Below are 21,534 nucleotides of genomic sequence, written 5' to 3'. Positions count from 1 at the left end.
CCTCCAAGTTAGATTACTGCAATGCGCTGTACGTGGGGCTGCCTTTGAAGATGGTTCAGAAACTGCAGCTTGTGCAAAATGCAGCAGCCAGGTTGGTAACAGGGACCAGACGGTCCAAACATAAAACCAATTCTGGCCTGCTTGCACTGGCTGTCTGTATGTTTCCGAGCTCGATTCAAGGTGCTGGTTTTGACCTATAAAGCCTTACACGGCTTGGGACCACAATACCTGATGGAACACCTCTCCCGATACAAACCCACCCGTACACTACATTCAAGATTAAAGGCCGTCTTCCAGGTGCCTACTCCAAGGGAAGCTCGGAGGATGGCAACAAGGGAGAGGGCCTTCCCAGTGGTGGCCCCCAAATTATGGAATGATCTTCATGACAAGGTACGCCTGGCGCCAACACTGTTATCTTTTTGGCACCAGGTCAGGACTTTCCTCCTCCCAGGCATTTTAGCATGTGCTTTATACCGTTTTAAATTTTTTAATTGTGTTTTAAATTGTTTTTATAACATTTGTTTTAAATTGTGTTTGTTTTAATGCTTTTAGTTACTGTAAACTGCCCAGAGAGCTTCGGCTATGGGGCGGTATACAAGTATAATAAAATAAATAAACAGGACCTCTTTGGTGATGGCCACTGACGTATGGAATTCTCTTCCGAGCAAGGTCTGCCTGGCACTAACATTAATATATTTTCAGTGCCCGGTTAAACTACCCTCTTCTCCTAAACATTGGATGGCAGTGATGTACTAGTTGCTGTGCCTTTATTGCAGACTTGCTCTTGATAATATTCAATACTGTTATAATGTTGTTTTATGCTTGTTTTACAATTTGTATGTTTTTAAAGTGTTGTGAATCTCCTGGAGACCCATAGTGCATAGATGAAACAAACCATAATCCCTAGTTTAGCATTATGTCCCAACCCGGGGATCATGGTTTGATGAGTGGCCAGCCAAGAACATGCAAATACACCCAATTACTTCTGACCAGACATTAATAAGCTTGCAAGTTTTCTTCTAGAATCCCCAAGGTCCACTAATGTGGTTTTTTTTACTTACAAAGCAATCTAAAGCAAACTCAGTATCTCCCAAAAATTAAGCCAGAACTAATCTGTGTGAAAGCGATCTTCTTTGGTATGCACTTTCAAAGAACATGGAAAGCACTTTGCTGGGGTTCTTCCAAAAAATGTTCAAGTGAGCAGACCTTGGCCTGATCCAGAAGTCAGTGCCTTCTCTCCTAGAAAGTGCCCCGTGGCAGATAGCTTTTACCTTCCAGACCCCACCCTCCAATCTTAATCCAGTGCAATACCTCAACAATTTGGATTACGTGGTCCGTTCCAATCTGGAGTTTTGATCTGGTTTCAGGACAGACAACCTTGGTCATCCTAGTCAATTTCCATGTTCTGTAAACAATCAATTTCAAAAGCAAACCTAGGTATTTTGCAAGACTTCATAGACAAAGCCAGGTTTGTTCTTTCCACAGGAGAAATAAAGTGATTATTAGTAGTTGCAAAAACGAAATGATGTAATGGAGATGCTACACCTGTATGGTCATGAGAATGTCAGATCTGACTGTTCCTTTGCCCTTTTTGCTTTATAGTTCTTGGGGTACCTTTTCCAGGAAGATTGGAGTGGCCATTCAGATGACTCAATAATTACTTTCAAGGTAATTGCTTTAATGGCTGCTTTTGGGTCCAGTGTGGTTAAGACATTAATTTCCCTCCCTAGCTTGGTTGGCCCAGACATGTGCTGCTCCAGACAACAGAAACCATATCAGAAAGATCAGGAATATGAAAACGAACCTCTGTTTAGGTAGACTCCCTTAATCAGACCGTTTTGTATTTCAGGCAATGCAAGAACATGGTGATAGGAACATTGTTGGTAATTGTGACTTGGGGCAGGAGTAGTCTTCTGAAACTTCTGCTTCTTAAAAACGAGCCTTTCACAGATATTATTTGTGGGACTTCAAGCCTAATGGAGTATAAGAAGGTGCCTTATACAGAGGCACTATTGTCTACCCTGATTGGCAGAAGCTTTTTCAGGCAGGAGTCTCTCCCAGCCCTCCCTAGAAATGCCGTGATTAAATAAATGCCTGGGATGCTCTACCCACTGAGCTACAGCCCTGCCCCTAATGCCATGCACAATCAAGGCTAGAAAATAAATAGTCAAGAGAACTGACAATCTTCTGAATGCAAAGCTGCACAGCAGGCCCTCTTGAGTTCTCTGCCAAATCCCTTAGTGCCGAATCACAAAAGTGAGCAACTCTGTTTAGTGCTTTCATGCCCCGGCACCCACATTTTCAAGCTCGAATTGGATTCTTTGCAGCCCACAAACTGCTCCTTTCAGTTCAGCGGAGCTCTTGACCGGAAGCGGGTAGAGGCTGGTGCCTGGCCAATCTGATCAGAAGTACAGAGGCTGAGATGACAGAACGCCTTGGGGCCCTCCTCGCTGAGACTTCATGAATAAAACCACACGTGGGCACCCAGCCTGGCCCTAGCATTTTCCTCATTCCTTAGCTAGCCAGTGGGATGGTGGGTGGACTCCTCCGAGGCTTGGAGATTTGAGCCGTTTCAGCAGTGGCCAGTTCTCTTCCTGCACATCCTGCTTCTCCAAGCCCGGTATATATTGAGAAGCAGAAAAGCAGAGGCAGGAAGAATTGCAAGGGGTTGGAGCCGGAGACTGGCAAGGCTTGCTGCACCTGACAACCCTAGAGCGCCTTCTGGACTATATTTTATTTATTTATTTATTTCATTTTTAAACCGCCCATAGTAAGTAGCTCTCTGGGCGGTGTACAAAACAGAGTTAAAATAGAATGTTACAATAAAATCCATTTCAAATAACAAGAAAATTTAAAACATTAAGTTAAACAATTAAACATTAACATTAAACATTAAAATGCCTGGGAGTATAGCCAGGTCTTAACCTGGCGCCTAAAAGAAAATACCGTAGGCGCCAGGCGTATCTCCTCTGGTAAGCTGTTCCACAATTCAGGGGCCACCACAGAAAAGGCCCTAGATCTAGTAGTAATCCTCCGGGCATCTTGATGAGTTGGTACCCGGAGGAGGGCCTTAGATACTGAACGAAGTGGACGGGTAGGTTCATAGCAGGAGAGGCGTTCCACAAGGTACTGCGGTCCCACACTGTGTAAGGCTGTATAGGTCGAAACCAACACCTTGAATCTGGCTCGGAAACAAATAGGTAGCCAGTGCAAACGGGCCAGGACAGGTGTTATATGCGCGGACCGATTGGTCCTCGTCAGCAGCCTGGCTGCCGCGTTTTGCACTAGCTGTAGTTTCCGAACAGTCTTCAAGGGCAGCCCTACGTAGAGCGCATTACAGTAATCCAGTCTAGAGGTTACCAGAGCGTGAACAACTGAGGCGAAATTGTCACTGTCCAGATAGGGGCGTAGTTGGGCGACTAAGCGAAGATGGTAAAACGCATTCCGTGCCACCGAGGCCACTTGAGCCTCAAGTGACAAGGAAGGGTCAAAAAGGACACCCAAGCTACGAACCTGTTCCTTCAAGGGGAGTGTAACCCCATCTAGAACAGGTCGGACATGCACCATCTGGGCAGAAAAAGAGTTCACCAACAGCGTCTCGGTCTTGTCTGGATTGAGTTTCAGTTTATTAGCTCTCATCCAGTCCATTATCGCGGTCAGGCAACAGTTTAGCACATCGACAGCCTCACCTGAAGAAGGTGAAAAGGAGAAACAGAGCTGCATGTCATCAGCGTACTGATGGCAACGCATTCCAAAACTCCTGATGACCGCACCCAGAGGCTGCATGTAGATGTTAAAAAGCATGGGGGACAAAACCGATCCCTGAGGGACTCCTCAATGGAGAGTCCAGGGTATCGAGCAATGTTCCGCAAGCACTACCTTCTGGCGACGATCCGCTAAGTAAGAGCAGAGCCACTGCCAAGCAGTGCCCCCAACTCCCAACTCCGCAAGCCTCTCCAGAAGGATACCATGGTCGATGGTATCAAACGCCGCTGAGAGATCAAGGAGAATCAACAGAGTCACACTCCCCCTGTCCCTCTCCCGACAAAGGTCATCATACAGGGCGACCAAGGCTGTTTCAGTGCCAAAACCGGACCTAAAACCAGATTGAAACGGATCCAGATAATCGGTTTCATGCAAAAGCGCCTGGAGCTGGGTGGCGACGACCCGCTCCAAAACCTTGCCCAAACAAGGGACATTCGCCACCGGTCTATAGTTGTTCAAAACATCTGGGTCCAAAGAAGGTTTCTTTAAAAGAGGTCTCACTACTGCCTCCTTGAGACTACCAGGGACTACTCCCTCCCTCAAGGAGGCATTTATCACCTCTTTGGCCCAGCCGGTGGTTACAGCCCTGCCAGCCTTCACCAGCCAAGATGGGCAAGGGTCCAGAGCAGACGTGGTCGCCTGCACCATTCCAAGTATCTTGTCCACTTCCTCGAGCTGCACCAACTGAAACTCATCCAATAATAAAGGACAAGGCCGCGCTCTGGACACCTCAATGGATTCAACTGTCATAATATCAGAGTCCAAGTCCCGACGCATGCATTCAATCTTTTCTTGGAAGTGCTCCGCAAATTCGTTGCAGCGGGCTTCCGATGTTTCCTTAGTATCAGGAGGGCCAGAATGTAAAAGCCCTCGTACCACCCTAAAAAGCTCAGCTGGGCGGCAAAGAGATGATCTAATGGTGGCAGCAAAATATGACTTTTTTGCCGCCCTAACCGCTTTTACGTACAACTTAGTGGAAGCACTTACCAAAGAATGACTACATCCGTCAGGAGTTCGCCTCCACCTGCACTCTAGCCTCCTTCTCTCTTGCTTCATCACTCTCAGCTCCGGGGTATACCACGGTGCTGCATGAGTTCTGCACCGAAGGGGGCGCGTGGGAGCGATCATGTCAGTGGCCCGAGTCATCTCCGTATTCCACAGATTGACCAGGGCCTCGACAGGCGCGCCAGTACTATCAGCCGGAAAAACCCCCAGAGCCCTCTGGAAAACTACAGGATCCATAAGCCTCCGGGAGCGGACCAACTTAATAGGTCCCCCACCTCTGCGGAGGGAAAGGGCTGTTGTGAGTCTAAAACTCAACAAGCGGTGATCTGTTCATGACAATGGAGTAGATGAAAAATACCCCACCCTCAGATCACCATCTCCATGACCAGTGGTGAAGATCAAATCAAGAGTATGTCCTGATACATGCGTTGGGCCAGTAACAATTTGAGACAGCCCCATGGTTGTCATGGAGACCATGAAGTCCTGAGCTGCCCCAAACAAGACAGTCTCGGCATGAATGTTGAAATCCCCCAGTACCACAAGTCTGGGGGACCTCAACAATACCTCCGAGACTATCTCTGTCAGCTCAGCTAGGGAAGCCGTTGGGCAGCAAGGTGGGCGGTACACCAACAGTATTCCCAGTCTGTCTCCTTGGCCCAGCACAATATGAAGACATTCCAGACCAGTCGCCATCTGGACAGGGTGCTTGGTGAGAGAGAAAGAACTCCTATAGACCACAGCAACCCCACCTCCCCGGCCCTCAGATCTACCACAGTGCTGCACCGAATACCCAGGTGGGCACAGCTGGGAAAGAGCAACTCCTCCCTGCTCACCAACCCAGGTCTCGGTAATACACGCAAGATCGGCGCCCCTCTCCACAATCAAATCATGGAGAAGGGGGTTTTTATTAGCAACCGACCTGGCATTTAAAAGCAGCACCTGGAGATCCGAGAGCTGGCTGGCAGTACAACCAACAGTCCTGTGGATATGAGGAGAACCGGAACAAGGCACAGACACAACTTGTCTGGGACGAGTTCCCCTTACCTGGCACGTTCTCCTCCCAACACCATACCTCCCATTACCCGTCACTACGTTAATTGGGGTCCCCGAAAATCCCCGTACCAGGTCCAAAGTATGTTTTCCCAGGCACATCTTAAAATAAATCAACACAACAAACTTAAACAACACAAAACACAAAATATACACACACATCCACTCAATCTCAGTCAAACAACAGGCAAACAACAAGCAAACAACAGGCAAACAGACAACAACAATTTAAAATGCAATCAAATAACAACAATAACAACCAAAATTAAAAACCCTCCTCCATAGTAAGCCTCTTCTGCAGGAGGTGCCGTCGTTCACAACGTTCTCCTGCCGCCGCCGTCGCCGCCAGCCGGGCCGCAATGACAGTCTGGTCTCCTCCAGCAATGCTCTCACCACCGCCAGGCCAAGATGTTTCCTCCAGCGGTGCTCTCACCACCACCAGGCCAGGATGTCTCCGGCAGGATCCCACACTCAGCCGCTCCGTGCGGCGCTCTCTCGCCGCCGCCACTCCACGCCAAGCTGCCTCGGGCCACGCCCAGAGCCTAACCAGCCTCGTCAGTGCTCTCACCACTACCACGGCATCCTCCACGCCCCAAACCGAGTCTCTACTCGCCTCCTGTGCCACTCCACACAGCGTCCTCCACGTCGTGAGCCCGGTCCCCCTCCAGGCTGCTCCCACCATCACAGAGTCCAGGCTCGCCACGACGTCCCAAGCTCTGCGTGCCCCGCCAGCGCTCCCACCACTGACGGTAGCCGACACTCGCCTACGAGGCCCCCGGCAACAGCAGCGAAAAAGCAACAGGCTCAGCTGCCAGAACTCCAGCGGTTGCACAAGCAGCACAAGCACCAGAGGCAAACCGGCGGAAGCAACGTCAGCAGCAGCAGCAGCGCAACAACCCACACGACAACACAGCAACAGCGGGCAACAGTCTCACGGTCCAGGTATGCAGCAGCAACCAGTCCATAGGCAATCAGGCAGGCAGGCAGATGGTAATGATGGTATTTGATGGCGTTAAATATCAAGTATTAAGATAGTTTTAAGATGAAAACGCGGAACTCCCTGCTAAGCATCCGCCTCCGTCGCCATCTTTACTCAGCTGAATGGAACACTGATGGACTTTCCATAGCCTCTTATGTCCTACCCATGATTTGAGATCTGCTGGGGAAGTCCTTGTTGTCCCATCATCAGCTCATGAAACCTGGAGACCTGGGACCTGGAATAGGGTCATTTAAAGCAGTGTTTATTAGGAGAAATTCACACTAAAATGCTGGACAATTTTAATGAGGATTTTTTTTAAAAAAATTGCAAATGGCTGCAGAAATTTGGGGAACTGAATTTACGACTGGAAAAATGAGAAACGGAGAGAACTGAAATGGATAGATCTTTCCATCCCTACACCTGAGATGCTCAACTGCAGCAGAATCCCAGGTTGCCTGCTTGCTTAAAAGGGCACATTGATCTACGGTTGTCGAGAACTGTGGTGGTGTTGCCCTTGACTTCAGGCCGACACGCCATAGCCCCGACGCACAATGCGCCTTCTTCTGTGGAGCAGGAGGTGGGGTGATGTCTTAGGCAATCCCAGAGGATGGGAGCAGGGCTCCACTGCCTCCGTGTGGCCAGAAAGAGCAGACTCTGTTTTCAGCCCCCCATGATCTTGCTTGCTGGGAACAAAGGAGCCAGTAGGCTGCCTCTCCAGTCATCCCTGTCTCTTGTCTAACGGCAACAGGAACAGTTTGTTTCCATTGAACAAAACCCCAGTCTTCACAGGCCCAAGACCTTGGAAAGGAAAGGAGTTTCCTTGGCCCTCCTAGAGGGCAGCACTCAGACCTGTTCATAAGATATTGGAAACAGACGTTGGCAGACTGCAGTTTCAAAAATAAAAGGTGCTGCGGAATCAAGAACTGCCTGAAAACCATAAGAAGCTGCCTTATACCAGGGCAGGACATTAGTCCATCTAGCTTAGTATTGTCTACACTGACTGGCAGTGGCTCTCCAAGATTTCAGACAGTTCTCTTCCAGGCTTACCTGGAGATGCTGGGAACTGAACCAGGGACCTTCTCTATGCAAGCAGATGCTCTGCCACTGAGCTACGCCCCTTCCTTCAGAGATTCTGACCAGGAAGCTTTACATGCCGTCCTGGATGTCTTGAATGGACTGCCTTCAAGTCGACCCCGCCTTATGGCGACCCTACGAATAGGGTTTTCAGGGCAAGTGGTATTCAGAAGGGGTTCACCATTGCCTCCCTCTGAGGCTAGTCCTCCCCTGCTGGCTAGGGCCTGCTCAGCTTGCCACAGCTGCACAAGCCAGCCCCTTCCTTGTCCACAAGTGCCAGCTGGGGGGCAACTGGGCTCCTTGGGACTATGCAGCTTGCCCACGGCTGCACAGGTGGCAGGCCACGTAACCCCTGAGCCACTCCCTGTGGGGTGATCTTTAGCTGGCCCTTGACACCCAGGAGACACGAGCGGGGATTTGAACTCACAGCCTCTGGACTCCCAGGCAGGCTCTCCTCCCCACTGTGCTATACCAGAGGTGGTTGTGTTTCATCAGCAGAGAAAGGCACTTTGAACAGGTTCATTAATACCCTTTTCTTTATTATTATATGTTATGTTACGTTTTATTTCTAGGCCGCCTTTCGGCCAAATAGGCCCCCAAGGCAGCTTACACACAAATAAAAATACAAATACAAAATGCAAATAAAAACAATACAATTTACAAAAAAAAAAAATCAAACTAACAGAGTCCTAATATCTCTAAAAAAACAGGAGCAGCAAACCAAAAGCATTCATCTTCCTGGTAAAGGGCAGTCCCCAGAAAAATGTCACTAAGAGCAGGGGTGGGGGTCAAAGCAAGTGGAAAAGCATGCCGCTTGATGGTCCCAGTACAGTCCTATCTCTGCAGCAGCGTGTCTCAGTCTGCAGCTCTTCCTGATAAGGCCCACGCAGAGGGGTGGGGCAAGGCAGATGGAAATGCTTGCCCCTTGATGGTCCCAGCAATCTCACCCCAGCAGCAGTACCTCTCAGCCTGCAGCTCCTCCTGATATGGCCCAGGCAGAGGGGTGGGGCAAGACAGATAGAAATGCTTGCCCCTTGATGGTCTCCCAGCACAGTCTGCAGGGATTAAAAATAAGTGCAGGGAGTATGCTGTGGTAAAGCCTGGCTTTGGAAGCAGAACCTGGCAGAACTTGAGCACTCACAAGAGCTAGAAACTTAGTGGGGCTTTGTTGTTGTTGGGCTTTGTTTTTTTTTGTTAAGGAGAGCGTGGATTGTCTGGGTCCATCTTCACCAATCTAGAGCCCTCCAGCTGTTCTGGAGTCCAGCTCCCATCTGCCCCACCAGCATGGCCAGGCGGGGTCAGGAAAGATAGGGGTTGCCCTCCAGCTGGTGCTGGACTCCCCTTGTTTCCCCCCCTGAGAAAATCAGTCCCAGTGCTTTTAACCTGCTGTTCAAACAGGCATTGACTTGCACGTGAAATAGAGTTAAGGTGCACATGCAAGCAAAATTTCCAAAGGCGACATCTGGAAAAGCAAACAACTATTTACAAGAGATCAGTACCGGAAAAGACAGCTACTGTTATTGGTACACAGGGACATTTGGAGTGCCTGAACTTGAACCTAGTTGCCTGTTTATTGAATTTATACCTGCCCTTCTTCTTGAAGGAGCCCAGGGCGGCGCAGCTGAGCACACACAGCCTAGAAGATGGCTGATTGCTGAATGCTGTGTGAGTGCCCTTCCCTTTAGTTTCAATCAGACTGAGACTTTTGTTATGGAAAATAAGGAAACTTTGTTATAGGAAGTACATACGTGGATAGACAAAATCCTCGTTCTAGCTAACTAACTTGATTGCAGAGATGCAAGGAGCCATGTTTGCTCTTTCACCTCTGAAGGGCAGAGAGCGAGAGAGAGACAAAGGAAAGATGTCTCCTCTCTCCCAAAATAGGATGGAGTCAGAAAATGAGGTCAGCGACCCTACGAATGTCAGTTTACACCTGAAGGAAGGTTAGCGTAGGTTAGGTCAGAAAGACAGTCTAGGAAGCTTGGAGGTTCCCTTCTCTATCTACTTTCCCCCCACGCAAACCCACCCAAGTTGAGTTGCATCCCAACACTTCCAACATTTGAAGTTTCCTGGCTTTGCAGTTCCTAATGTTGATGACCGGTATTGGGACGTACGGCTTAAGGTATTTTCCTGCTTGTGGCAAAGGATAACACCTTTCCACGTGCAGAAGCCAACTAGAGTGTTAGCTGAATCTCAAGACAACAGTGGCAAACAGTTTTCTGCCTGAGGGAGCTGCCTTCCTCTGCCCAATGGTGGGGCCGGCCTTGACTGAGAACGGCCATAGGCCAATGGCGAAGATTAGGCCGTGCACACAGATCAGATGCCGCTGTCTCCACGATGTCCATTTAAAAGATCTCATATTGCAGGGTTGGGGGGGGCGGAGTTTAGTCTGCCTCACTTCATTGAGCTAGTGTCAGACCAATGGCCCAAGTCAGCCTGAAATTTGCTGGGTCTTCTTTCTATAAAGCCATCTAAGCCAATGGCCGTTACCAAATATATAAAAAAAGGAGTTTCATAACTCAACAGATTACAGAAGTTCACAAGTGGGATGCTTCATTTCATTTGCCCTCCTGCCTGCCCCAATAGTCTGAGGATTCCATGGCCACTGAGCATGCTCAGCTCTCATTGGGATCTTTTGGGGGTCCCCACCCCACCATATCCCCCCCCCAAATAGTTTTTATGCTTTCAAGTGAATCTTGGCTTTTTCCCTCTTGAACCTGCTTGTCCCTCCCTTCATGCATGTTGGTTGGTGCCTTCTGGTGACAGAAACCATGACCATCAGAAATTACTCTTGCTTCTGTTTGTGCAAGCCTCTCCTTGCGAATCGAGGTGTTATTTACTAAATTCTCAGCTGGCCTAGAAAGCCATTCCCATCCCGCACCAAGGAACTGACACACGCGGACCCCGTGCGCTTGCCTCTCCAGGTCGTGCTGTTTAATTTGTGAGTTTCGTACCAGCCACCCACAGTCCGTTGCCCGGTTCTTCCAGTGCATGGCGTGAGCCACCGCTCTGTTTTCCTTGCCATGCTTTGAGCTCCAGCTGTAGTAGGTGAGGCTGTAGAGAGACCTACTGGATTTTGCTGCTGTTAGCAGGAGCAATGGGGAGTGGAAGCCAGTGGGAGTGGCAGAGAGACAATGTCTTTGTTGATACCAGCACTGCAGATCTGTATAATTGGTTGTGTTGTTCTCTCAGAGCTGGCTTGGGAACCCTTGTGAATGAATTCTCTGTGCTCTCTGAAGTAGGAGGAGAGAGTCAAAGCCTGGAGAGTCAGCCTGAGTGCCAGCAGCATCAGCTCAGTCCCAGAACCTTGTCGTCCTGGGAGATGGTGGAAGGGTTGCAAGCTTCCCGAGGGAGAGAGCTGGAAGTTGCAATGAGAACGATTTGCACTGGTGGGCCTTTGTGAGGGTCTTTAGCTCGGGCAAAGGCCCCCTCTCCGGCAAAGACTCAACAACGCCAGCAGCAAAGGCTTTCTAGGGTGCTGCTTGCGGCAGATCTGCTTGAGGAGAGGCCACCCCATGTCGGAGAAGCATCCCAAAGTTGTCCCGGGCAAACTCTGCTTTGGCACGGACAGGGCAAAAGGAGGCTTGCCGGAAGGCGCTTAAACCAAGGGAAAGGTGAAGTTCAAAGCCAGGTTGTTTGTTTTGCTGCATAGCTGGCTACCAAAGGGACAGCGAGGCAGGGGGAACAGGCAAGGCTGTGTAGATGGGATATACAGGGTGCGAATTGGGCTGAAGGTGATGTGTAGTTGTAACAGTGAGATTATGTGCTCCAAAGGAGGCTTGTATGTGTGTGTGCTTCCGAGTGTGTATGGCAGGGAAGAATATTCACTGTATACCAATTTTCAGAGAAACTTTTCTCTTTATTACTTGGCGCATTAAAGGCTTGGAGCTGGCAATCAGGATGTGGGACTTAGACCTAGTGAATTCTGGCTCAAAATGAGCCCTTCTGTGCACGTGTGCATTGATCTATTCCACATCCAGGCATGCGATAGTTTTTTCCGACCCTGCAGGGCTGCTACTATCTGTCAAAGTGTACTGTTGTCTGGCAGGAGATTGGCTGATTCTCACGTCAAGCAAAGCAGGAAATCACAAATTGGGGTGTGTGTGTGTGTGTGTTTTTTAAAGGAGCTCCCAGACCCCCCTCAGTGTCTGAGTTGTTGCAATCTCAGTTGCTTCACTCCTACTGGAGCATATTAATTATTAACCCTCACACTGAATGGAAAGTCAACACAAAGGATGGGCAGAGAGAGAGAGATCTTAAAACTGAACAGTACAGCCAGACTTAAAAGTCCAGGCTCGACAATGGAAAGAGACCCTCTACCTTGTGTAGCACGATTCAAGTATATTTGAGCTTCTTTTCTGCAGAGTCAAGGGCTCATTTCTTCTTTCCCATGAAACTTAACCAGCCTCCCTAAACTGTCTCTTGGTAAACACGGTGTTCGGCGCACATGATTGCTGCCTGCCATGCCTTTGGAGTGGCTGGAACGTGTCGGCCGAGGGGCTCTGCCAATAGTATCCCAAGAATCTTGGCGGGGAGAGGCAGCAATAGGAAAGGCCTCACGCTCCCTGCTTCCACCTGCATCTCCATCATGACGTCAGACCAGAGCTTGGAAGTAACTCGTTATTTTTAACGAGTTACTTTTAATTCGTTACAATTTTAAATAACGAGTGGGTAATTCCATTACATTTGGCAAGTAACGGAATGAATAGTAATTTCCCTACTTTTCAGCTTCAACTTTAACGTTTCCACGCTAGGTTGGACGTTACTTGGGGGCGGGAACAAGGGGAAGTCAGCTCCTGGCTGTGATTGGTTAACACAAGACATATGCCTCACACTGATTGGACCTCTGCGCAGACTGTCTCTTCCCTCGTGATCTGTGTTAGGAGGCACGAGGGAAGAGATGAATAGGCAGGGGGAGCCTGCTAGCGTCTGACTCTGAGAGGAAAAAATGGACGCCGGAGGAAAAAGCCAGGGCAAGGACAACAACGGAGGAGAAGGCTGCAGCAGAATGGCGAAGAGCTGTGGAGGTGAGTGACGATGATTTGTGTGTGTGTGTGCCCCGGTGTGTGTGTTTTCGGCTGGAGTCTCTGGTTTTGGGGGAGGGCTCCGGCTCTCTGGCTATCACCCTTACTCTCTGGACTCTCCGCTTCAATTTAAAAAAAAATTAAGTTTCTAGGTGGTCTAATTCCCGATATATACACCAAAACGTAACCCCCCCCTGCACAACTTTTTTTTAAACAGATCATGCTCTAGCTACAACTCCCATCAGCCCAATCCAGTGGCCATGCTGGCTGGGGCTGATGGGAGTTGTAGTTTAAAGTAACTTTTCAAAGCTCTGGCTGCAACCCCGCCCTTTCATGATTGTGAGTAAAGTGCAGACTTGTGTTTGTGTTGTAAATCTCTCTCCCTCCAACCCTATTTTTAAAGAAATTAGGCAGGGTTTATCACAGTTTTTATTATGTAGGAAACTAATACTCATTTTTTAAAAAAATGAATGAAGTTTATTTATTTATTTTTATTATTTTATTTATATCCCACCCTTCCTCCCAGTAGGAGCCCAGGGCAGCAAACAAAAGCACTAAAAACACTTTAAAAATCATAAAAACAGACTTTAAAATATATTAAAACAAAACATCTTTAAAAACATTTTTAAAAGCTTTAAAAACATTTTTTTTAAGAAAAAGTTTAAAAACATATTAAAAAGCAATTTCAACACAGACGCAGACTGGGATAAGCTCTCAACTTAAAGGACTTGTTAAAAGAACAAGTTCCTTATCACTTGAGGCTGCAGTTTTCCCTGGTTGAGTAAGCCCCATTGAATACATTGGGACTTGCTTCTGAGTAAACAAACATAGGATTGCACTATAAATATCTTTACAGGTTATATAAACAAACATATTTGATAGTCATGCTTATATAAATATTTTCATAGAATCATAGAATAGTAGAGTTGGAAGGGGCCTATAAGGCCATCAAGTCCAACCCCCTGCTCAATGCAGGAATCCAAATCAAAGCATTCCCGACAGATGGCTGTCCAGCTGCCTCTTGAATGCCTCCAGTGTCGGAGATCCCACTACCTCTCTAGTAATTAGTTCCATTGTTGTATGGCTGTAACAGTTAGGAAGCTTTTCCTGATGTCCAGTCGAAATCTGGCTTCCTGCAACTTGAGCTCATTATTCTGTGTCCTGCACTCTGGGATCATTGAGAAGAGATCCCGGCCCTCCTCTGTGTGGCAACCTTTCAAGTACTTGAAGAGTGCTATCATATCTCCCCTCAGTCTTCTCTTCTCCAGGTTAAATATGCCCAGTTCCTTCAGTCTCTCCTCATAGGGCGTTGTTTCCAGTCCCCTGATCATCCTTGTTGCCCTCTTTTGAACCTGTTCCAGCTTGTCTGCATCCTTCTTGAAGTGCAGAGACCAGAACTGGACACAGCACTCAAGATGAGGCCTAACCAGTGCTGAATAGAGGGGAACTAATACTTCACATGATTTGGAAACTATACTTCTGTTAATGCAGCCTGATATAGCATTTGCCTTTTTTGCAGCCACATCACACTGTTGGCTCATATTCAGCTTGTGATCAACAACAATTCCAAGATCCTTCTTGCATGTCGTACTGCTGAGCCAAGTATCCCCCGTCTTATAACTGTGCATTTGGTTTCTTTTTCCTAAGTGTAGAACTTTTACTTCCACCCAGTTTTGTCATGCTGTGTCCTTATAAGTATCCAATTGCATACTATGGTTGTACAATACTTCCTTTACATTTTAAGTATGCCTTGGAGTAGTCATGGTTCTCGATTGTTTTCATCCTGAGGGGCAGATAGGCTGAGAAATGGTGAGTAGCCCATGGTCACCCACTACACTTTATAGCTTATTTTCATTTTGAAAAATTAATTAAAACAATTTACATGCAGGCAAAATTTATTAAGCAGATTCACACAATATGTGTAAAGCACATCCAACTCGCATTTAAAGCGCATGACTTCCCCTAAAGAATTCTGGGAAGTGTCATTTCCCCCTCACAGTTATAGTTCTCACCACTCTTAACAAACTGCAGTTCCCATGATTCTGTGGTGGGATTCATGTGCTTCAAATGGGTGTTGAATGTGCTTTAAAGGAATGGTGTGGATCTGCCCTAGGTATGATGTTCATTCAAGAGTGAATTGAAAAGAACAATTTTAAAAGATACTTCTTACTCTTACTCATTTTTCAGACCTCTTTCTGAAGTAAAGGGTCAAATCTGTAAAAACATTTGGAGCAGCCACATTAAAAGATAAGGGCAGGGTATTCCAGGCAGGGGGTTGCCAACCCTGCTTGGATATGGATGTCTTTGCAGAAGAACCCTAGTCAAGGTTTACCACAACAGCACAGTCCAAACTATATCTACTTAGAAGTCAGTCCTGTTGAGTTCTATGGGGCTTAATCCCTTAGTAAGTGTGTTTAGAATCGCAGCCTTCAGGAGCCTCCATCTTTACTCCCCAAAGCTCCCATCTAACATCTCCACAACACTGGGCTCCTTTGTCTCTGCTGTGGCCTTCTGCTGACTGCCCTAGCCTGAAGGCACTTAACCCTTCTTGCTGAAAGCAAGTAGGCTAGATTAAATGTTCCCTACCCAGGCTCATATATATAAAATATAAATGGCATTTTGTCAAAAGTATTTTTGTCTACATTTTATACCTCATCCTTGGTTTTCCAAGCTTGGCATGGAATGCTTCTCATACAGAATTAATTTGAAATGCTGCATATTTATTATCATAATCATATTCAAAATAAAAAATATATGTACCGCCTTCAAGTTGATTCCAACTTATGGTGACCCTATGAATAGGGTTTTCATGAGGCTGAGAGGCAGTGACTGGCCCAAGGTCACTCAGTGAGCTTCATGGCTATGTGGGGATTTGAACCCTAGTCTCATTTTGTTCTCACAACAACCCTGTGAGATAGTAGGTTAGACTGGCCCAGGCAGGGTTATTTAGTGAGCAAAAATGATGCAAATAGGATCTCTTTTAATTGTGCTATCGACCTGCTTACTTCCACTCTGACTGGGGCATCTTGCAGCATGGGGAAGAGATGGGGGCACATCACAGCTGAAGTTCACCCACATAGGAGCATTATCTCTTGTTTATTACAGAGACGCCTGTTGCAGGTTTTGCTGCTGAGAGCAGCAGTCAGTTAGTGCGGCCACTTGAGTCACAGCTTGTTGATCCTGAGGAGGCAAAACTAGAAAGTGAGGTTCAGAAAGGAGGCCCTGTGCACGAGGAGGAGGAGGGCATGAAGCAGTGCCAGTTGCCCACAGCCACATCTGCAGAACAGCAAGTACCATGGTTTGGCTTTGAGAAAGCTTGTACATTTGTGAGCCAGAGTGGGAAAAATGTTGTTGTACGATGCAATTACTGCCTTCCAAGGATCAAAAATCTGAGCTCAGCTGTTTCCTCCTCATCCAATGTGAAGAAACATTTTGAGGTAAGCCTTTGTCATGCTGGTCCTCAAAGAGTGTCCATTGTCTATTTATGTTTAAATTGTGAAGTTCCTCTTCCATTTTTTCTTGGATTCATGCTTTGTTCTTCTTCCTCAGAAGGCACACCCTGAGAAGCTGAGAGCAATTGAAGAAGCAATAAAGGCAAGGAGACGTGGCCTTCCTGAACCAATGCATGACACCCCTCCTCCCAAAATGCTGAAGCAGCAGCAGACAACCCTTGAGAGGTGGGGATCTGGCAGGGATCTGCTTCTTCTGGCAGCCTGCGTACACCCTCGCTACAAACTAGATCGGCTGGAATCGTGTCAGGCCACCACCCATACCAACAAGTAAGAACATTAGGGAAGCCCTTTGGGTGGATTACTCCAAGGGAAATGTTGTCTCAAGGGAGGCATCAGAGGGCTTAAGGTGGTAGGCAGGGGCTGGGCCTTTTCTTCCTGGGGCTCCTCATCACAACCTTGGGTTGCTGCAGGTAATCCTTAAGGGTCTGCTGTGCTGCCCCATGAGTGTGGTGACTTGGTCACCTTCCTACCTTCCATGTCATCATCCACAGGCTCAGGCTGGACCCTGAACCAGGGGACATGACAAGCATCAGGAAATGAAGAGCAGATGATGGTTTCCTAACGTATATGTGTTAACATATCCTCTCTCTTTCTTAGATACACAATGGAAGCCTTGTTGAAAGCTGAAATAAAGATGGGTGTACTTAATGAGGACAGTGATCAGTCTTCAGATAAAGACCAGGAAGGAGATGACTTAGAAGATGACTTCTTTAACTTTCTGCCCCAGGGCAAGAAGTCAGCAGTGGACACTGCTGAGGAGGAACTGGTGAGGTACCTGAGGTCTCCCAGTAGGGAAGTGTCATCACTCCGTGGCTTTCCACGTGTGCTGCAGTGTTTTTTGCAGCACAACACAGGCATGCCTTCAAGCGCCGCAGTAGAACGCCTGTTCAGTACTGGTGGCAACGTAATGACTGTAAAAAGACATTCCTTGTCTGACATGCTCTTTGAGCATCTTGTTCTTTTGAGACATAACAGAAACATATTATAAAAGCATTTCAAGTGTAAAATTTGATTTCCAGAGTTGGGGTATCTTCATTGCTTGGGGGGATGTGAGATTCTGTTATGCCATTATGTTAATCTTATGGATAATTTTTTTGATTCTACTACCCCCTGTGTGTGTGTGTTTATTTTTAATATTGTTTTAGGCTTCTTAGATGTGCAGCAGCCAAGGCCAGCACCTTGTAGGAGTTTTTTTTAAAAAGTAACTGAAATGTAATTGTAGTGATTACTTTTGAGAAAAAGTAAAGTAATCAGTTACTTTCAGAGCAATTGTAATTGTAACGGCGATTACTACTTTTTTGGGCCAAGTAATTGTAACTGTAATTTATTACTTTTTAAAAGTAATCTTCCAAGCTCTGCGTCAGACGTGGAACGCTGGCATCCCTTCCCAAGATCAGCTACGCAACCTCCAGTTGGCAGTAATGGGGTAACTTTGGGAAGCATCGCGGAGCAACGAACAAAGTGGAACGGTGTGTGGACGGGCCAGCAACAGCCCCCCACCAGTGCACTATTATTCCACCAATGACATGTTGTTATTCGATTTATATCCTGACCTTCCTCCCAGCAGGAGCCCAGGGCGGCATATGTTGCAGCATACGCCTGCAAAAAAAACCCCCAAACCAGCCTGGACGGGCCCAAAGACTAGTAGGGTGTGTCATATATGTGTTAGAGAAAGTGGGGAGCCACAGAAAACACCGGGAAGACCTAAGCTGTTGCTGTCAGGCTGGATGCAGTGGGAGAGGGGATACGTTTTCATACTTTTTCTGTGCAACCAAGTAAGATGGCTGCCAAGGTGACGGGAAGGATTTTGGCAATGGAGTACAAGGTGCCTCCAAAGCTCCAGGTGGTCTCCCTTGTGTCCAGACAGATCAGAGACTGGACCTCTCTCTCCTCTCCTGCAACCCCCAACCTCTCATCCTTCACTTTGTATCAGATCCCCAGTTCACTTTCTATGGGTTGGCCTTCAGGGAAAGGTCAACATAAGTCACTGAGATGCAGTGTTGAGTATCAAGAAAGGAATAAGAGAGTCTTCTTGTTACCCAGTTTGGGATCTATTTACAATTTCCATTCATTATTCATTGAGAAGGGAATCTCAGCTGCATAATGCAGGCAGGCAGTGCCACACATTATCTCTTATCCTGGTAGCCCCAGCCTCTGGCTGCGTGTACACCATACATTTAAAGCACATTCTCCCCCCACACACACACACACACAAAAGGAATCCTTGGAACTGTACCTTTAGGGTGCTGGGCACTGTAGCTCTGTGAGAGGTAAAGCACAGTTCCCAGGATTCTCTGGGGGAAGAATCAGCCTCTACCTGATGCGGCAGGTCACTTTTGGAAGGAAGCTCATTCTTGGAGTTTGCGCATCGACAGAAAACTCAAATTTTGGATGCCCTTTGGTAGGCTTGCAGGCCAAATCAAAACGCTTTTCAGTTTTTGTAGAATTTGCAATTAATTGGCAGGAAATGGTCTGAGGCCAGGTGTGGGTAATTGACGGGCTGTAGGGTTGCAGAGGTTTGGTTTGGATGCCACTCTGCGTGTGGTCCAGAACCGTTTCACTCCTTTACTGGTGACTGGGGAATGAGTGTAGGCTCTTGCAAGGACAACCAAGGAAAGAATCCTTGTTGTAAGCTGGCTACCCTTGCTAACAGGGCCAGCTCTAGAAGCGTGTTAATACCTAATCTGAAACCTAATCAGTTGCCGGCTGCATAAGCACATGACCCTATACCATTGTTAATTAGCCCTAATGAGTGAAAGCCTCTTTCCAACTGGTAGCACCCAAACAGTCGTCTAATCAACATCTATTTGCATCTCCTCAGGGGAAATCTGCCACCTCCATTCCCCCTCAGGTTCGAGGTCTGGGCAGGGCTGAACCCAACATGCTCAGAGAGGGTGGCAGCTCTGTGGCAGAGCATCTGCTTTGCATGCAGAAGATCTCAGGTTCAATGCCCAGCATCTCCAGGTAGGACTTAGAATGTGCCCTGCCTGAAACCCTGGAGTGCTGCTGCCAGTCAGTGTAGTCAACACTGAGCTAGATGGACTGCTGGTCTGACTCAGTATAGTGAAGGACTATAGCTCAGCGAAGCATCTGCTTTGCATGCAGAAGGTCCCAGGTTCAATCCCTGGCATCTCCAGGTAGAGCTGGAGAAACCTTGCCTGCCTGAAACCTTGGAGAGCTGCTGCCAGTCAGTGTAGACAATAGTGAGCAAGATGGACTAGTGGTCTGACTCAGTAAAAGGCAGCTTCCTTTGTCCTTATGACAGCCTCTAGAACAACTTACCAATTGGAAGCGCCCGCAGTCTTCACTTCCAGATGACCTGTTTACTGAGCATTCATCCTGATTTCTTTGCAGAGGCTAGACGACATTGGCTGTTTGATGAGCGTTTGTTCTGATTTGTTTGCGGGAAGTTTAGATGACGTTGCATCAAAGCAAGTGTTATTCCGCACATTTCAGTGCATATTCCCATCACTGCAGAAAGTCCGATCTTTTGGAGACGTGGGTCTCTTGCACAACACCTCCTTCTCAACTATAACTGCACAGCTTGAATTTGCTGGTATGCGACTGAATCCCACTCGAAAATATCTGCTCAAAACCCACAACACCTTTATTTCCAGTTAGACATGTGTTTTTGTTGTGGTTATATGCCTTCAAGTTGATGACGACTTATGGCGACCCTATGAATCTTTTTTGGATATATTTGTAGGGTTTTCATGGTAAGAGGTGTTCAGAGGTAGTTCACCATTGCCTTGTCTCCCATCCAAGGACTAACCAGGCCTGGCCCTGCTTAGCTTCCAAGATCAGATGAGATCCGGTGTGTTCAGGGTAATATGGCTGTAGGCAGACATGCATTTACTCAGCCTTAAAAGAGGTTTAGACAAACTAACATAGGACAAGGCTATCAACGGCTACTCGCCACGATGGTTCTGCCCTCCCTCCTCTGTCAGAAGCATCATGCCTCTGAATGTCAGTATCTGGAAACCACAGGAGGGGAAGTTGCTCTGCACTCAGGTGTTGCTTGCAGGCATCTGGTTGGCCACTGTGATGAGCCGCACTGGCCTGACTCAGCAGACTCTTCTTATGTTCTTAGATTTCAAACAATACCTACAGGACGTCTGATGGGTAAATTATTTAATAGGCCAACAAATGACTCTTTGTGTTTGCTGATCAGGCCAGTTCGAAGAGGCTGTGCATTGTATCTTGTGTTCCTCTTTATATAACTCACACGGATAGATTTCTCTATTCATTTCAGAATTTTGTAGAAGGCCAATCAGATGATATCATCTGCCCAACAGCCTCCCTAACTGAGCTGACGGAGGTGGTCTCGGGTTTGGTGTTGCGATCCCCCAAATTTATGGTATTGGGGGATCTCAACATTCATGCCGAGACCGCTTTGTCTGGGGCGGCTCAGGACTTCATGGCCTCCATGACAGCCATGGGGCTGTCTCAATTTGTTACTGGCCCTACGCATATTTCGGGGCACACTCTAGACTTAATTTTTGCTACTGGAGCAGGGGATGGTGATCTGGGAGTGAGGGATTTTACATCTATTCCTCTGTCATGGACAGATCATCGCCTATTGAGGTGTAGGCTCACAATGTTTTCTCCCCTCTGCAAGGGTGGAGGACCTATTAAGATGGTCCGCCCCTGGAGACTAATGAATCCTGAAGGTTTTCAGAAGGCTCTGGGGAGTTTTCCGGCTGATAAAACTGACGCTCCTGTTGAAACCCTGGTCAATCTGTGGAATACGGAAATGACCCGGGCAGTTGACACGATCGCCCCAGTGCGCCCTCTCCTCTGCAGAGCTCAATTGGCTCCGTGGTTTACCCCGGAGCTAAGAGTGATGAAGCAAGAAAGGAAACGGCTTGAGTGCAAATGGAGACGAACTCCCGACGGCTGTGGTCTTGCACTTGTGAAGATCTCTACCAAGCTCTATGTGAAGGCGGTGAGGGCAGCGAAGAAGCAGTACTTTGCTGCCTCCATTCAGTCATCTTCTAACCGCCCAGCGGAACTTTATAAGGTTGTTCGGGGACTTTTACACTCTGGTCCTCAGAACGCAATAATACCATCAATAGCCCGCTGTAATGAGTTTGCGAGACACTTCCAAGATAAGATCGCAAACATC

The 21,534-nt window shown here is 47.6% G+C and overlaps 1 protein-coding gene across 8 annotated transcripts in view; it reads left to right on the top strand.

Annotated features, from left to right (window-relative positions):
- The window catches only part of GAL3ST1 (galactose-3-O-sulfotransferase 1), a 35,541-nt gene that overhangs the window by 4,873 nt on the left and 9,134 nt on the right, over window positions 1–21,534 (top strand). For 2 of the 8 annotated variants that reach the window (XM_061602292.1, XM_061602293.1), the window contains exons 2-6: window positions 1,603–1,668; window positions 12,728–12,900; window positions 16,003–16,334; window positions 16,447–16,676; window positions 17,007–17,175. The exons of 1 other annotated variant lie outside the window; for it this stretch is intronic. In XM_061602292.1, the coding sequence (XP_061458276.1) occupies window positions 12,822–12,900; window positions 16,003–16,334; window positions 16,447–16,676; window positions 17,007–17,175 (810 nt within the window). In that variant the 5' untranslated portion in view covers window positions 1,603–1,668; window positions 12,728–12,821. Of the gene's footprint in view, window positions 1–1,602; window positions 1,669–6,594; window positions 6,763–9,494; window positions 10,922–10,982; window positions 11,488–12,727; window positions 12,901–16,002; window positions 16,335–16,446; window positions 16,677–17,006; window positions 17,176–21,534 lie in introns of those variants that run through there. 5 more of the 8 variants (XM_061602295.1, XM_061602296.1, XM_061602300.1 and 2 more) reach the window with 5 other exon arrangements.

This window comes from Rhineura floridana, chromosome 19 (genome assembly GCF_030035675.1).
Source record: "Rhineura floridana isolate rRhiFlo1 chromosome 19, rRhiFlo1.hap2, whole genome shotgun sequence".
Lineage (NCBI taxonomy): Eukaryota > Metazoa > Chordata > Lepidosauria > Squamata > Rhineuridae > Rhineura > Rhineura floridana.
Note: the sequence above shows the minus strand (reverse complement) of the source record. Positions and strands in the feature narration are given on the sequence as shown.